Below are 18,773 nucleotides of genomic sequence, written 5' to 3' on the forward strand. Positions count from 1 at the left end.
GCTTCTATGATTTCCGTTGAATCTTGTTAATGTGTACCTTAACTCCTTCCACAAACCTGAAGGCTTTCCTTCACAACGGACTATGCAGAACAAGATGAATGAATAAAAAAAATTTTGAGGGGCATTCAATAAGCAGTGCAACACACACTTTTTCTGAAAGCATGTTGCTTTTATTCAGGATTCTAATACATCATATCATTCCCCACCCTTTTGGCTGAAAAGCCTTATTTTTCAACATAATATCCATTCAATGCAACAACCTTACACCACCTTACTGAGAGGGCCTGTATATCCGCACGGTACCACTCCACTGGTCAATATCGGAGAAAACATCTTGCTGCATCAACAACCAATGTTCGACAAAAAAACTGTCATGATCAGCCTCATAATGTCCAAGGATATCCAAACAGATGGTCCTTCATTGTTCTTTATGATCTTCTGTTAGGTAGTGAGGGACCCAAAAGGCAAACACCTTTGAGTACTCCAACTGCTGGACATGTGTGTCAGCACTACCAGCAGAGATACCTACTTGGGCAGCAAGGTGTTTGACTGTGATACATCAATCACATCGAATAACAGTCTCTACCCATTCCAACATTGTAGCAGTCACCACTGTGTGCAGCCAAGCAGCATGTGGGAGATTGGACAGGTTTGAATTATCTTACTACGATGATGACAGACTTCACTCAGTGACTCATCACGCATCATGCATTTGTAGACATTCTGTGAGCACCTATGAATATCTATGATGATGTGGTTTTCTGCCAAAAGAAACTCAATGACAGCTTGCTGCCTGGAATGCACCACTATTAGACACAATTTTGAAGGCTATGTATAGTGCTGCCCACATATAGGGACTTCAAAAAACTATAGAAACTGAAGGGGGAGTGTGGTGTCACCGCCAGACACCACACTTGCTAGGTGGTAGCCTTTAAATTGGCCGCGGTCCATTAGTATACGTCGGACCCGCGTGTCGCCACTGTCAGGATTGCAGACCGAGCGCCACCACACGGCAGGTCTAGAGAGACGTCCTGGCACTCGCCCCAGTTGTACAGCCGACTTTGCTAGCGACGCTACACTGACCGATACGCTCTCATTTGCCAAGACGATAGTTAGCATAGCCTTCAGCTACATTTGCTACGACCTAGCAAGGCGCCGTATTCAATTGATAATTAATATTATGAAGCATGTACCGTAACGAGAGATGTTCTACAATTGTGGATTAAAGTTCAGTATTACATCATCTACGCACTTTATTTGCAATTCTCAAGATATTGTCCTGTTCCAGACCTCACGCCAGTCAGCGTGGAATTAAACGCGTGCATTTCGGCCTCCTCTAGAAACACTTCAGGGAGTATTCTACTATGACGCATGACAAATTCCATGGTTTTTCAGCTGAAAATGGCTGAGAAAAAAACATGTTGCTTTACTTATTGAACACAACTTGTAATTAATTAATTAAAAAATATAAGGCTCCCAATAAATGATAACACAATGTACGTGTTACAGTTTGCAGATGACCAAATGGTTTATCTGAACACTGTGGTGTTACAAAGTATATGACCAGACAACTGATACAAGAATATAAACAGGGGCATTGTCGAGTGCATAAACATTAATAAAATAAAATACACAGTAACTGGTAGCATAAATGAAGCTTTAGAATTGGAAAGAAAGATATAAACAATAGCATCTATTAGTAAATATAAACATATAGGAAAGGAAATTATGAATGACAGGAAACAAGATAACAAGACAATCATGTTTATTGAATTTATTCTTGATCTAATTTCTGTATTTCTTTGTTTTTGCAGTTGTGTTCTTCAGTCCAAAAGTTAATTTGATGCAACTCTCCACACTGATCTACCCTGTGCAAGCCTCTTCATCTCTGAATAACTGCTGCAACCTATACCCTTTTGAACCTGCTTATTATATTCAAGCCTTGGTCTCTCTTTGCAGTTTTGACACCCCACACTTCCCTGCAGTGCCAAATCAACAATTCCTTGATGCCTCAGAAAGTGTCCTGTTAACAAATCTCTTCTTTTAGGTAAGTTGTGCTATAAATCTCTCTTTGGTTCAGTTCGGTCCAGTACTCCTCATTAGTTTAGTGATCTACCCACCAAATCTTCAGCATTCTCCTATAACACCACGTTTCAAAAGCTTCTGTTCTCTTTTGTTTATAAATGCTGAACATTATATGGGTAAACCGAGCGAGGTGGCGCAGTGGTTAGACACTGAACTCGCATTCGGGAGGACGACGGTTCAATCCCACATCCGGCCATCCTGATTTAGATTTTCCATGATTTCCCTGAACTGCTCCAGGTAAATGCCGGGATGGTTACTTTCAAGGGGCACGGCCGAATTCCTTTCCCGTCCTTCCCTAATCTGATGAGACTGATGACCTCACTGTCTGGTCTCCTTCCCCTAACAACCCAACCCATTATATGGGTAGATCAGGTAGATCACTTACCTAATGATGACATACTGAACTTGAAGAACTGCTTATCTTTCACATTTCACTTCTGTACAAGGCTGCACCAAGGCGAATATCTTCAGAAAGTTCTTCCTAACACTTATTTAGTTTGGATGGTAACAAAGTCCGCTTTTTTAGAAATGTTTTCTGTGCTGCAGGCAGTCTACATTTGAAATCCTCTCGACTTCAGCCATCAGTTATTTTGCCCCCCCCCCCCCCCCCCCCATATAACAAAATTCACCTACTATTCATCTTCCACTTTCAGTGTCTCATTTCCTGATCTAACTCTTTCACTATCACCTGATTTAATTTGACTACATTCCATTACCCTGGTTTTAACTTTGTTGATATTCGTCTTATAATCCCTTTAAAAGACAATATCCATTCCAGTCAACTGCTCTTCCAACTCCTTTGCACTCTCTGATAGAACTACAACACCATCAGCAAACTTCAAAGTTTTCCTTTCTTTCTTCCTGAACTTTATTAAACGGAATTCTTCAATACAAACACCTAAGAAATAACACCAAAACAAGAATATGTTAAACAATAAATAGGAGCATCATTAGACTATTTCAGAAATATGGGCAACATTCGAAGTTACTAACTGCAGAGGTAGCTTTCTGAAGAAGTTCAGCAAGAGGAAGAGCAATGGCTTTTTTTTTCCAAAGTAGCTACTTTCCACATATCAGCAAAGTACTCTTAAAATATTTACCATAATTACCAATGAAAGGAGATTAAGCACTATCCATATTCATTATTAGTATGCTTTACAGAAGCAACAAAAACAATCAGTCCAGATCACAAATGCTGTTTATTTTTATGGTAACTTTTTAGAATATTTGAATTCAAGGATGTAAATTAGTATAAATACCTGATAGCATTCTGTGTAAAGCTATATAAACACTTGCTACATGGTATTACATCAAAACAATGACTAATTGATTTCAGTCATACAGAGACCATTTTTCAGACTGATAATGACTCCACTGGTGATGTATGGAGTCAATGTGCAGACCCTCTGTAAGCGCAATAAGTACTGCATTGACAATGGGTGCTTCTTGCATTTATAATAGCTCTGCACCTTGACTCCACACATCACCATTGGACCATTGGAGACATTGCCGGTCAGAAGATGGTCTTTCTATGTTTGAAACTGGTTACCACACCCTAAACACAAACAGATTTGCTACCTGATTGTTTTTATTAGATTATGAACAAGTTCTTTGATGTTCCAATTATGAGTTCAAAAATTGACAGAAGTAGTTTGCAGTGGCTGCTTCTGCCATTGAAAGTATAATGATGTCACTTATTACATGTCCATAAGGACTCTAATTCATTATAGGATTTATGAAACATGATGTGTGAATTAATGAACTTTTGTTCATGAAATATGCTCACATTTGTTGATTGTGCTCAGTTTTCTCCTGTAGTATACATCTAATGACCTTTTTTTAGTTTTCTATTATCTGCAAGTAACAGCACATTAAAAAGTTGCTGACTCAGTTTCAGTAACAGCCATGTTTCCGTCTACACATGATTACTGGACTTCTACAAAATTTACATGTAACATTGCAATTTAGGAGAGTCTGGAATTAATAAATCAGACCGTATCACACTTTTTATCTGACAAATGTATGCACATTCTTATGGTAGTGGAAGGTATTGGTGGGTATAAAAATTGTAACAGAGCTGACAACTATATGAGAAGCAGTCTCATTGCTTAGGTATTAGAACTCTTGACTTTGAATTTTTTTAATATTAGCAAATTTAGGCATATTGATGCACATATATTTTTTCATTTCTGGCATGATCATATAAATGTAAAATATTAGAAAAAAATCATAAGAAATCAAATTGCAAAATTAGCACATTATGTGCCTCTTACCCTACAAAACTTTGACTGGAACCTACTCCCACATATCAGTTTAAATAACCATTACTTAATATGTCAGTAAATCTTATTTTTAGTTTATTTGGTTCTCTTGAGAGTTTCAAGTACACACAGAACCTGACCATAGTCAGTTTTCCACCAGATAGTTTCGCTGTCTTATCTTTCATCTAATAATTACAAAAGTAAATCAACATCAAACCTACAATAAACAACTACAATCAGTCAATAGCAAAATTTAAATGAGATAACTGTGGTACACATAGTACAGGCCTTTCATTGGTTCCAGATCTGGCTTATAGCCACCAAGAAAAAAGAAGATAGGGTGTATACACTTTGAGATTGTAACTGAAAAAGTGAACTGTGAGGTCCACTGTTGACTACATATGTTAGATGAAATCAATTATATCACGAAGAGAAAGGATTAGAAGAAATGGTACTGGAATCAAGAGTAAAATGGCATTATGAGAAGGGATATTTAGAATAAGAGGAGGCAGGGGGGGGGGGGGGGAAGGGGGGGAGGGAGAGGGAGAGAGAGAGAGAGAGAGAGAGAGAGAGAGAGAGAGAGAGAGAGAGAGAGAGAGTTGAAATTATAATTCCACCTTTTGTATGTGTACTCTACTACCAGTTATAATTCTTCCAGTTATGTGAAATGACCAAGGTAAGATACAATCTGTGTAAATCTTTCACAATATAATTTTCTCTCTCACATGTTAACTAACTGTTTTACATTCACCGTAATATTTTTGACATGTTCACATATGCCATATACCATATGCTGTCTCCTGACTTGGAAAAAAGATCAGAATAAATCAAGCTGACCTCAATGAATATGACCCTCAGGTAGCCAAAACAAACAGTGTAACACTAGCTGTGTCCTATTTTCACCTAATGTACCACCCTGTATATACATACGTCATTCAGAATTCCCTAACTATTCTGTGAATGTGTTGTTGATCAAACTAATAATTAAGTATTTCTTCTCTACCTTCCAACTTTCCTTTCTCTTCTACCAAATTAATTAACTGTATTTCTAAAAACTACTACTCATACCATTTTTTCTTCCAGTACATTAATTTGTAATTGTTGGTAAAGAGAAGTTCTTTCGTTATCAAAGTTCCAGTTTCTTTCTGAAATTACTATTATTATTATTATTTGTTTTCCAAGTTCAAAGTAACCAGGACAGACAAAGAATGCTATGTGCATAAATAACTACAACAGTTTCATCCAGTCATTTATTTTATCTATTTTTCAGAGTTTCTTTAAACTATATTTTTCCTTCTTGTTAGATGTGTTCTACAATCTGAATTTGTTATTGCAACAGTTAAGTGAACACAATTTTCAAGACATAGGAAATATTTATTCAAGATATTTATTTCCAGTAAGATTCTTTGGCATGATTATACAATAGATGTTACTAGCAACAGGAGTAATTCTTCTTCCAACTGCCACCCTCAGTAGTTTTCAGTTTATTGGATAAGTGGTTTCAAACACCTGTAAGTAGTATGTGTGTTGTCGAGCAAACAATAAGTAAGAAAGACTGCGAGAAAAATTTCTAGTTCTTTCAAAGAAACCAATGAGCACAGAAGGTGTCATAACAACATGGAGAAGGTAAGTAACATGATTTTGAAAAGAAGTTTTGCCTTTTTTGGCCATGTGGAACAAATGAGACCAGAAAGATTATCTAAAAGGATATTAATGTACTTTCTGGATAAGAAAATGAAAGAAGCGTAGTTCACAGAAGTTGGGAGAGATGAATACAAACTATAAGTTTCTCCTACAGATATCCAGGAGCATGATCTGCTTAACCCTCGCATTACCAAGTGGGGTATTCTCACTACCCCAGGTTGATTTTTTCCCTATAATAATGTTATCTGAAGGGCTACATGCCAGTGGTTTCATGACTTTGTACTAAAATGATTGACGTTGAATTCACACTCACAACTGTAATTGTTTTGGCTTTATCATTGTTATTCGAGTCATTTATTGGTGGGATTGAGAGACTACTCTGCTTGGTATGAAATGTCTTATTTGTAGAAAAAGAAGATTCTGGGAAATATATCTGTCATTCATCTTCTTTGTTGAGTTTTGCCATAGAACCAATGTTTGTTACTGTTGCTGGTTATTACTGTTGAGTTGAATTTGACGTTCACTGTTGAGCTAACATTACATGAGTCAGTATTTCATCTGTAAGGATGTCCAAAGGACTTTCTAGTGAAGAGATCATGGAAATTCTATACAATTCTGATGTCAGTGATGATGAAAATGAATGGGACATTGACAATGAACTGAATGAATATATGGAACCTCTTGACAAAGACCACATCATAGCATCAGATGAAGCTGATGATGAAACATCAGAAGACACTACACATTCACGTGAACAAGAAGAAGAAGAAGAAGAAGAAGAAGAAGATAATGATGAAGAAGAAGAAGAAGAAGAAGACAAAGACACTGGAGATTTGTATGTTTCTAGAAGTGGGCTACAATTTTCTAGTGAACCACAAAAAGGTGGGCAGCGTCGACGTCTCATCATTTTGAATGTAACGCCTGGCCCAGTGAATGATGGAAAAACAATCAATAACAGAGTCATTTTTATTATTTATCTCACCAGAAATCGTGAGCATCATTGTAGAAGAAATGAACAGGGAAGCCAAACGATTAATTTCTTTGTGGAATGCAGCTCAGTCTTCGAACAAAATGACATGGAGAGATATAAATGCAACTGAAGTGTACGCTGTATTAGCAATTCTAATAGGAGGTGGTTGAACTCATGGACATCGCACAAGTGCTTCCGATCTGTGAGGAGATAATGTTGCCTTTCGGCAACCATTCTTTTCTGCTGCCATGTAAAGAAACTGATTTTTGTCTGTACTGAAATTCTTGCGATTTGACAACAGAAACATGAGAGCACAGAGAATTGAAGAAACCAAGGACAGGCTACAAGCCATCAAGGTAGTGTTCGACAAATTTGAATCTAACTTCTGCAAGAACTTCTATCCTTATGAATACGTGACTATTGATGAACGATTAGCAACGTACCGAGGAAACTGCCCTTTTAGGGTTTATATGAAGAGCAAGCCCGGCAAGTATGGCATTAAAATTTGGGTTTGTGCTGATGTGAAGACATCTTACTTATTACAGATCCAAATTTACACAATAGTGGACAATACTCTGGAAGTGAATCAAGGACAGAGAGTTGTTTTGGAGCTGATGGAACCATTTCTGAATAACAGTCATGGTGTAACAACTGATAATTTTTTCACCAGTTTTCCATTGGCTGCTGAACTACTAAAATTACACACAACATTGGTTGGTAGCTTGTGTTCCAATAAGAAAGAGATCCCCAAGGAATTCTTGCCAAACAGAAAGAGAGAAGTTCACTCTTCAATGTTTGGTTTCACAAATGACTTGACCCTAGTTTCCTATGTTCCAAAGAAGGGAAAGGCAGTAATACTACTCTCTACTCAGCATAATGAGAGACAAGTGAGTGGTGAAGAAAGTCAACACAAACCCAAAATCATACTGCACTACAACAAAACCAAAGGTGCTGTAGATAATGGGGACAAAATGACAAGAGAATACAGTTGTGTTAGAGGAACGAGGTGATGGCCACTAAGAATCTTCATGTAAATGATAGATATTGCAGCACTAAACGCATATATTCTGTACACTCAAAGATTTCCTGAATGACAGAAGAATAACTGAAGCTGACGTAAACTCTTCACAACTGAACTGGCATTTGGACTCAGCAAAGGCAACATGGAAGAAAGAGCCAAAAATATCAACACACTTCATAAAGAAGTACAAGATACACTGAAAGCTTGTGGTATTGCAATTCCTACATCAGTGATCCAGACCCATTGTTCCAAGTTACCAACGCCACAAAGATGTCAAGATTGCAAGAGAAACGAAGATTGGAAAACAAGATACTGTTTTATAACATGCAAGAAACCTTTTTGTAATATACACAGAGAAGAAACTGTTACTGTGAAGTGCATGCAGTGCAAAAATGTACTTGACTGAAAAGTTGAAAAAAGTCTTGTGTTATTTTACTGCAGTGACTGTTGAGGTACATAGATTATTAATTTTCTGTTCATTGAGTACTGAATTTAGTCAAAGATATAAAAAAATTTTTGTACTTTGTATCTGTGATTTGATTAAATACTTCTAATAACCTGAAGAGCTGTTTCTCAATACTAAATAAACCCATTCAATGGAAATAATGATATCTGAGAACAAATATTACAATAAAACACAAAACTCTTTTGGGGTAGTCCAAATACCCCGCTTGGTAAAATAGAGGTGTGAAAAAGCTTGGTAACAGGAGGGTTAAGCAGAAATTACGAACACACAAAAGTTTTCACAGCCAACGAATCATCCTGTCCTCACAAAGCACATTATGTATTCTGTGTGTTGTATACTTTAAGCTGCTGATTTGCATTGCGTTACTAAGACTATTTCTATATCATTGTGAGATGATCCTTGGATGAATAATGATAGATAAATAAGAAAAGTCAAAGCTGAAGACACTAAAGGCAGGGATCCGAGAGAGAAAAGGATGACACCAGAAATGAATGCGAGAGCATTGTACAACAGTTGAAGCTCAGAAAAAGAGACAGCAGAATTAACACGGTTTCTGGTTGACCAAAACAAAGAAAGAAGATGAAGAAGAAGAAGAAATAAAACTGTTTTGGCTGTATGCTTACAAAATTATACAGTTTCATGCGATCAGCATTTTCCCTAACTAAAGATACTCGTATGTGTCAACTTTGGAAAATGCTAATTACAGATCTGATTGCATATTTTTCTAATCATATGTTTATGATGCTGTTATACATTGTATATCGGACAACACTTTCGTTATTTATGTGCATTTGAAAATAAAATATAAAATTCTAAAACTGGTAAGGGAATCAAGTGAAAACAGTTGGAAAAGGATTTACTCCAATTCCTAATTCTGTTAGTTGTTGGTCAATTCCGATCCACAAATGTGGAAAATGTTCTAGAAATCTGTGTTATTATTCACACTTTGCATATCTGCTCTATAAATCTGTTATTATTGACACTCTGCATACCTAATTCAAAACCAATAGCCCAATGAGGAATTACTCACATTTGACACATTTTCCTTCCAGGCAGCAACCATTGCAGCATTCAGCATCTCTGACACACTGCAAAGACAGACAATCTGAATTAAAACATAATCTCGTGTAGTGGTTCATATTGCTAATACATTATTAGAAGAAGAACATACATAAAACAAAACAACTTATGATATATCATTAAAAATATTTAAGTCACTTCGGCTGCTGAAACTGAATTATGATTTAGTACATAGACAATCAGATAAATAAAAAGGTAGTAAGCCTAGTAATTCCAGTCAGATATATCTTCATCTAGGTATAAACCAAATACCAGTATGTTGGAGAGAATGAAAATTTTAAACACGGGGAAGGAAAGTCATAACATCACACATCAATGAAGACAAAGCAGATCTAGGTTACTGAGAAATCAGCGAGAAATGACTGATGTAATTTGATGTGGAGCTTTCAGAACTGATTTCATCTCTGATAACACAGATTTAGAGCAGTTACAGTTACTGATGTCCAGTTTTGGTATAACACCCTAGTTGAACTCCCAGTGAGAATATAAAACAGTGATGGATAACTTAGTTCTGAAACAGACTATCATTCTTGAGAAAAATACATGTCCCACAATTGACGACTTATCTGAGCAAGATGGCCAAATAACAAAGTAAAGTAACCCTATAATCAGATTTAATGAAGAATTGCAATATAGAACTGCATAGAATCATAAACGCTGACTCAATCACACTATTAAGAGAGATTACCATATGAATAATGCAAAAAAGTATACAAATGGCACACATTTAAATGAGAAATTCAATTCTTTCCTACAAGAATTCTTACAACACATGTGGTTACAGATATAGTCATTTTTTTTAGTATCGATATCTGTACCTTATGCACAGTGGCCCAGCGCAACACCACTGCTGCCAGGGGAAACCCAGTCTTGGAGAAGCTCAGTTTGGGTCCAACCATTATTGATGGTGTGGAAGGCAATGAGTAGTGGGAAGTCACAGCTATGTGTGCCATGAGAAGTTTGATAATATGTTAAATGCTGCAGTGTTTATGGATTGAGAACTATTGGTAATGAATCAGTAGCAAAGATCTCTAAAAGCAATGGTTACCTCAGAAAAGTAATAAGAAGCTGAAATAAGAGTGAACGTCAATATGTGTGCGTAGAGATGTTAGGACCCTGTACCGTGCCTTGTACTACAGGCAATAAACCTTTCAGTTCTATGAAGTCAGTGTCTCCTTTTGACTCCTTTTAATATCTATTAGAACTAACTGAGTATGAAGATTATGAATGGCAAGTGTAATGATTTTGATGGGGCATGTACCTGTGGGCAGATGGTCCAGTTTTTAGTCTACAGGTGCATGTTTCTTGAGAGTATGAAGCCCATTCTAAGCTGTGCGACAAAACCATTGGTATAATTGCCATGGTTATACTAACACAGCTGGTTTTAGAGAGAAACTTTTCCATGACAGATACAAAAAGAAGGTTGGTTGGTTTTGGGGTTTGATGGGGGCTAAACATCGAGGTCATCAGCCCCTGTACCAGACAGACAGAATTGTAAAAGGCCTATACAGTAAAAGCATAACTTCAGCACCCAGAGGGAGGGAACACCAAGGAGTACAGAGCTAAAATAAACATCGCAGTAACACAAAATACAGGACAATTAAAAGGAGCAGAGCAAATAGTTGACTAGAGTAAAACAGACTACAGTAGGTGATGGATCAGGTAAAAGATCAACTACTCAACTACAAATGAAGAACCTCCAGCTGGAAAGCATTGAAGAGGTACCAACACAACTTGTTACCATAAAGGACACTATTTTGGTATCCACGTCACAATTAAAAGTCGCTGGAGTGGGTGTAGCCTGAGAAATCATGCAAGAGCACCCACACTAGAGCGAGTGATAAAACCCAGCTGCATGGATAAAACGTAAAACTGAGTCAGCTATAGAGGCATCGTCACCTAGAATTAAAGGAAGTGCAGCTGGTAAATTATAGGACTGCCGCAATGGGGCTAAAAGGGGGCAGTCCATCAGAAGATGGACCACTGTCAGCCCTGCATCCAGCGACACTTGGGTGGGTTATCACGACGAAGGAGATAGCTGTGGGTCAACCGCATATGTCCAATTCGGAGATGGCAGAGAACAACTGAGTCCGTACGCGTGCCCATCAAGGATGAGTTCCACACAGCCGTGGACGACTTGACCATGCGGAGCTTATTTGGTGTGTTCAAGACAGACCATTCGGAGCTCCAGACATCGTGGACCTTGCAATGTAGAGCTGACTGGAGGTCTCTTTCCCCTAGACCAAACTCCAGAGGTGGCGAAGTGGTGGCCTGCTTGGCCAACCGATTGACACGTTCGTTTCCTGGAATGCCAATGTGGCCCGGGGTCCACCAAGACAAAAACAGCATCTTGAATACCATGCACCAAAGGGTCCCAAGAAAAACAATGGTTGAGTGCTTGCAATCCACTCAGGGAGTTACTGCATATGACAAATGACTCCCCAGGTCAGGAGGAAAGGTGAGCGAGTGCACGATAAAGAGCAACCAGCTCTGCAATGAAAACACTGCTCCCACAAGGCAGGGAATGCTGCTCAACGTAGTTGCTGTGGATGAAAGCAAACCCAGTGCGACCATTGACCACAGAACCATCGGTGTAGACTACATCTGCATCGCAAAATGAGGCAAGAAGAGCCAGGAATTGTTGACGAAGACTGACAGGTGGAACGGAGGACTTGGAGTTGCAGGACAAATCCAAGCAAAGCCACAAGCGAGGGAGGGACCAAGGAGGGGTAGAAGAAGAGTGCCGGAAGGATGGAGGAAGGGGTAAGGAGTCGAGTGACGAGAGAAGGAAACAAACGCGGACCGCGATCGGGAGACCCAACCTAGGCCGCCGCAAAAAGAAGGAGTAGGCATCTTACAGTTGGTGGCATGCATGAAAGATCTTTTTGAATCCATAGTTATCTTCTGAGAAAATTTTTTTTTTTTTTTTTTTTTTTGGTAGGGTTTAAGGGCGCTCAACTGCTGAGGTCATTAGCGCCCAGTCACTGGTGTTAGAGCACAAGGAACCTGCTAAAACTCAAGGGGATGGGGGGACATCAAAAGGACCTGACAAAGATGCAGATGAAATAAGTAAAAAGGTTAAATGTCTTTGGTCAAGCCAGTTAAAGTTATAAAACGCAGAAGACGAGCAGCTGCTCGAGCGTCATCAGCTAAAACATCCGGTAAGGTAGATGGCAGGGACAGGACAACACGAAATTGACTAAAACGGGGACACGACAATAAAACATGGTGCACCGTTAATGCCTGACCACAAGGGCACTGCGGGGCTGGGTCACCAGAGAGCAGGTAGCGGTAGCTAAACCGGCAATGCCCAATCCGCAACCTGGTCAGAAGGACCTCCTCGCGCCGAGATGGTCGGGAGGAAGTTGTCCAAGCAGTTGGGAGCGGTTTTACTGCCTGGAGCTTGTTTCCTTGGAGGGATGACCAAGCATCCCACCACAAGGACACAAGCCTCTTACATACATCCCCACAAACGTCAGATGACGGGACACAATGGGAGGCTGGCCGAGGCTGGAGGACTGCAGCCTTGGCTGCAGCATCCGCAGCCTCATTCCCAGGCACTCCTACATGTCCGGGGACCCACAGAAAGCTGACAGAACCGCCATTATCAGCGAAAGAATGGAGGGACTGCTGTATTCGTTGAATCAAGGGATGGACCGGATAGGGAGCCCCAAGGCTCTGAAGAACACTGAGGGAGTCAGTGCAAAGTACATACGATGAATGGCGGTGGCGGCGGGCATACTGAATGGCCTGATGGAGAGCAAAAAGCTCGGCCGTAAAGCTGGAACATTGGTCAAGGAGCCGATATTTAAAGGTGGCGGTCCCGACGACAAAGGCACAGCCGACACCATCGTCAGTTTTGGAGCCATCGGTGTAAATAAAGGTGTGACCAGCAAGTCGAGCACGAAGTTCGGCAAACCGTGAGCAATACACTGCAGCCGGAGTACCCTCCTTCGGGAGTGAGCTGAGGTCGAGATAAATACGAACCGGAGCCTGGAGCCAAGGTGGTGTCGGGCTCTCACCCTCTCTGAAGGTGGTAGGGAGGGCAAAATCCAATTGTCGAAGCAGGCGATGGAAGCGGACTCCGGGGGGCAGCAGGGCAGACACATACAACCCGTACTGACGGTCGAGAGAATCGGCGAAGAAGGACTTGTAAGTGGGGTGTTCGGGCATAGACAACAGCCGGCAGGCATACCGACACAGCAGTATGTCGCGCCGGTAGGTCAATGGTAACTCGGCAGCTTCAGCGTAAAGACTCTCGACAGGACTAGTGTAGAAGGCTCCGGTCGCAAGACGTATCCCCCGATGGTGGATGGAGTTGAGCCGGCATAAGAGGGATGGCCGAGCGGACGAGTAGACGAAGCTCCCATAATCCAGCTTCGATCGGACTATGGACCGATACAAGCGAAGCAGGACAGTGCGATCCGCTCCCCAAGATGAACCGCTAAGAACTCTGAGGACATTAAGGGAACGTGTACAACGGGCCGCCAAATAAGAGACATGTGGAGACCAACACAGTTTCCGGTCCAACGTGAGCCCTAGAAACTTAGTTGTGTCCACGAATGGGAGAACAACGGGACCGAGATGTAAGGATGGCGGAAGGAACGCTTTATATCGCCAAAAGTTGATACAAACCGTCTTCTCTTCAGAGAACCGGAAGCCATTTGCCACGCTCCATGAGTAGAGGCTGTCTAGACAACGCTGGAGGCAGCGCTCCAGGAGGCATGTTCTCTGGGCACTGCAGTAGATCGCGAAGTCATTGACAAAGAGAGAGCCTGAGACATTAGGTGGAATGCAATCCATAATTGGATTGATCGCGATGGCAAAAAGGGCTACGTTCAAGACGGAGCCCTGAGGCACTCCGTTCTCCTGGAGGAAGACGTCGGACAATACGGAACCCACACGTACCCTAAACTTTCGATCCGTTAAAAAGGAATCAATAAAAAGGGGCAGACGACCGCGTAGGCCCCACTTGTGCATAGTGCGGAGGATACCTCCTCTCCAACAGGTATCATAAGCCTTCTCCAAGTCGAAGAACACGGCTACCGTTTGGCGCCTTCGCAAAAAGTTGTTCATGATGAATGTCGACAAGGTCACAAGGTGGTCAACAGCGGAGCGGCGGCGACGAAAGCCGCATTGGACATTAGTAAGTAGTCGTCGAGATTCAAGAATCCAAACTAACCGAGCATTAACCATGCGCTCCATCACCTTACAGACACAGCTTGTAAGAGAAATGGGGCGGTAACTAGAAGGAAGGTGTCTATCCTTCCCGGGTTTGGGTATAGGAACAACAACGGCGTCACGCCAACGCATGGGGACCTGACCTTCGGTCCAGACGCGATTGTAGGTACGAAGAAGGAAGCTTTTGCCCGCCGGAGAAACGTGTGCCAGCATCTGAACGTGAATGGCATCTGGCCCCGGAGCAGAGGACCGGGACAGTGCAAGCGCACGTTCGAGTTCCCGCATAGTAAAGGGGGCATTGTAAGTTTCCAGATTCAGCGAGTGGAAGGAAGGTCGCCGAGCCTCGTCTGCCTCTTTCCTGGGAAGGAAGGCAGGATGGTAATGGGCGGAGCTTGAAACCTCCGCGAAAAAGCGGCCAAAGGCGTTGGAGACAGCCACAGGATCAACAAGGACCTCATTACCTGAGGTCAGGCCAGGTACTGAGGAGTGGGCCTTAATGCCCGACAGCCGGCGCAGGCTACCCCAAACAACGGAAGAGGGAGTAAAACTGGTAAAGGAGCTCGTGAAAGAGGCCCAGCAAGCTTTTTTGCTGTCTTTGATGACTCTACGGCATTGCGCTCGGAGTCGTTTGTATTCAATACAATTCGCCAACGTAGGATGGCGGCGAAAGGTGCGTAAAGCACGTCGTCGAGCACGGATAGCGTCCCTACAAGCCTCGTTCCACCAGGGGACGGAATCGCGACGTGAAGAAGAAGTAGTACGAGGTATGGAACGTTCGGCAGCATGGATAATAACAGCCGTGAGGTATTCGACCTGACTGTCGCAGCTGGAAAAATCGTGGTCCGGAAAGGTCGCCAGGGAGAAGTAAAGGCCCCAGTCAGCTTTCAGTATGTTCCAGCGCGAAGGACGTGGGGATGGGGTGTGGTGCAGGAGACGAACGACACAGGGGAAGTGGTCGCTCGAATAGGTGTCAGAAAGGACATACCACTCGAACCGACGGGCAAGAGTGGTAGAACAGATCGAGAGGTCCAAGTGGGAGTAGGTATGAGTAGAGTCCGAGAGGAAAGTCGGGGCGCCGGTATTGAGGCAGACAAGATTGAGGTGGTTGAAGACATCCGCCAAGAGTGAGCCTCTTTGACAGGATGCAGGAGAGCCCCAAAGGGGATGATGGGCATTGAAGTCGCCAAACAATAAGAACGGCGGGGGAAGCTGATCGATCAGGTGCATCATGTCAGCCCGACTAACAGCAGATGACGGTGGAGTGTAGACGGTACAAACTGAAAAAGTAAAAGCAGAAAGAGTAATGCGGATAGCTATTGCTTGGAGTGGGGTGGTCAATGGGATGGGATGGTAATAGACATCGTCCCGAACGAGCAACATGACCCCACCATGAGCTGGGATACCGTTCACAGGGGCGAGGTCATACCGCTCCGAGGTATAGTGGGAAAAGGCAATACGGTCAGTCGGGCGCAACTTGGTTTCCTGGAGACCAAGGACGAGCGGACAGTGCAGGCGGAGGAGCAGTTGTAATTCCTCCCGATTAGATCGAATACCTCTGATGTTCCAATGAAACAACGCCATTGCTAGTCAAAAAGTTGGGGGAACGAGACGGGGAAGAGCTGGTCACCTCGATGGCCGCGGAGGGCCAGGTTGCGAGGCAACAACGCTACAACTGACGGCAGGCGGATCCGGTTCCATCGACTCGTCGCCAGCTGCGGCCGCTGTCCCTGATGGTGTAGGAGGGGCCGCATCATTTGCCGACAAAAGGCCGGCGGAACGCCTGGCAGCAGAGCGTCCCGCCGAAACTGAGGACGGCCGGGAGCAGCGACTCACGGATGAAGCATCAGATGAAACGCGCCGGGGTGGAGAGGGGGATAGAGACTTCTTCTTGGAGGCCTTCTTGGAAGGCCGAGGAGGCACAGGGATGGTGGGCTGGACCCGAAGAAGGTCCTCACGCGCGGGGTCCGTTTTGGAACGCCGGACCTCGGAAGCTGGGGTCCGGAACGTTTCCCCGATGGACGCCTGAGAAGAGGATCGCTTCTCAGGTGGCGTGGGGGGAGGAGGAGGAGGAAGGGTGGCCCCTGGGGCAGGGGGGGTGGGGGCCGCGGGGGAGGAGGAGTTGGAAGGGAGGGATTTGGGAGGCGGAGGCAGAGCCCCCTGATGGGCAGAGGAGGCGGAGGGGGGACAGGATAGAGGTGAGGATACAGCGGAAGGAGTGGACACAACTGAGGCAAACGAAGTGGCCAGTGACACGGGATGAAGGCGGTCATACTTCTTCCTGGCCTCAGAATAAGAGAGCCGATCCAAAGTTTTGATTTCTTGTATCTGTTTCTCCTTCTGATAGGCGGGGCAGTCTGGGGACCTAGGCGAGTGGACGCCAGGACAATTAGGGCACCGAGGTGGTGGGGTGCAAGTATGTTCCTCACGAAGAGGACGTCCACAGTCGCCACAAAGGGGCTCAGCCTCACACCGGGACGACATGTGCCCAAAGTGCAAACACCTAAAACAGCGCGTAGGAGGTGGGACGTAAGGTCGCACGTCGCACCGGTAGCACATCACCTTTACCTTCTCCGGGAGAACGTCCCCCTCGAAGGCGAGGATAAAGGCCCCTGTGTCGATGCGACGGTCTTTGGGGCCGCGCTGGACTCGCCGGACAAAATGCACGCCGCGGCGCTCCAGGTTGGCCCTGAGCTCCTCATCAGATTGTAGCAGGAGGTCACGATGAAAAATAACCCCCTGCGTCCTATTTAGTGCCAGATGTGGGACAATGGAGAATGGGATGTCCCCTAGGCGGTCGCACGCCTGGAGTGCCGCCGATTGTGTGGCAGAGGTGGTCTTGATAAGAACGGACCCTGATCGCATCTTGCTGAGAGCCTCGATTTCCCCGAAGACGTCCTCAATGTGCTGAACAAGGAACATGGGCTTGGAGGTGGCGAACGTCCCCCCATCTGTTCGAGAACAGACCAAATAGCGGGGGAAGTACTTCGCCCCAAGCCGGCGGGCCTGTCCCTCCTCCCATGGAGTGGCCAAGGGGGAAAGGGCAGGAGAACCAGAACTAGAAACGGTACCTTTTCTTTTGGAAGACTCGGCCGCAGAGCGACCTGATACGTGTTGACGTTTCATGTGCGAAACGTCCGCCCCGATACCACCCACTCCGACCAGGGGCTCTCCCCACGGGCGCCACCCAGCCGCAGCAAGGGCCACCTGGCAGGATGACCATTGCCGGGAGTCCTGACGCCCCAAGGAGACGGGCATCTACTCCTTGGCCAACGTGGGGAGGGTGCAGCTCAGGTATCGGCAGTACGATCCCTGTGTTGTCAGGGGGCTACAACCTAGAGGGTACATGACGACCCCACCAAAACGGGCTGGCTACCGTGCTGGATTTCTGGTGCCATGGAAAGTCCATCATGATCGCTGGTGCAGATGGAGATGCACTATGGGCGTAACTTGGACAACCCATCAGGCGTTTAGGCCCAATTTGAGGAATAATGGGTATGGTGACAACGCCGGTGCAATGCTGAGTGCCAAGGTCTTAGTGCACTTAGGACCAGTGGTACACCATGTAAGGTGTCCTTCCCCAAAAGGCTCGTACTTCTGTAGAATTTTGAAAAGTGGAGGTCAAACCCCAAGGGGGACCATCACATGAAGGCCAAAACATTTGAGACTCCTTTTAGTCGCCTCTTACGACAGGCAGGAATACCGCGGGCCTATTCTTACCCCCGAACCCGCAGGGGGAACTTCTGAGGAAAGAATGCTTAAAAAAAGAACAGCAGCAGCACAGCAAGCAGCATTCAATGGCCAGAGAATAAACAGTAATCATCACAAATGCCTAGGCCACTAACAGTTTTTCAAAGGAAAGGAAAGGAACTAACCACAATTCAATGTACTTGGAAATAGGGCTAAAATAGGAAGGTTGTGAAGAAAAGTGTGTGTGATAAATGTAGTACATACTTTCAGTATTATCAGAAAGTGTGTCTTTTGTTGTTTAATGTTTTTGAAACAGAACTGTGCATTCCAGCATGACAATTTACAGGTTGAAGGAAGGCAACAACAAACCATCTCTAC

At 43.7% G+C, this 18,773-nt stretch overlaps 1 protein-coding gene across 1 annotated transcript in view; it reads right to left on the reverse strand.

Annotated features, from left to right (window-relative positions):
- The window catches only part of LOC126483611 (dickkopf-related protein 3-like), a 171,234-nt gene that overhangs the window by 73,646 nt on the left and 78,815 nt on the right, over positions 1-18,773 (reverse strand). Inside the window, exon 3 of the mRNA XM_050106650.1 lies at positions 9,478-9,535. Coding sequence (XP_049962607.1) covers positions 9,478-9,535 — 58 coding nt within the window. The remainder of the gene's footprint in view (positions 1-9,477; positions 9,536-18,773) is intronic.

The sequence above is a fragment of the Schistocerca serialis genome, chromosome 6, assembly GCF_023864345.2.
Source record: "Schistocerca serialis cubense isolate TAMUIC-IGC-003099 chromosome 6, iqSchSeri2.2, whole genome shotgun sequence".
Taxonomy (NCBI): domain Eukaryota; kingdom Metazoa; phylum Arthropoda; class Insecta; order Orthoptera; family Acrididae; genus Schistocerca; species Schistocerca serialis.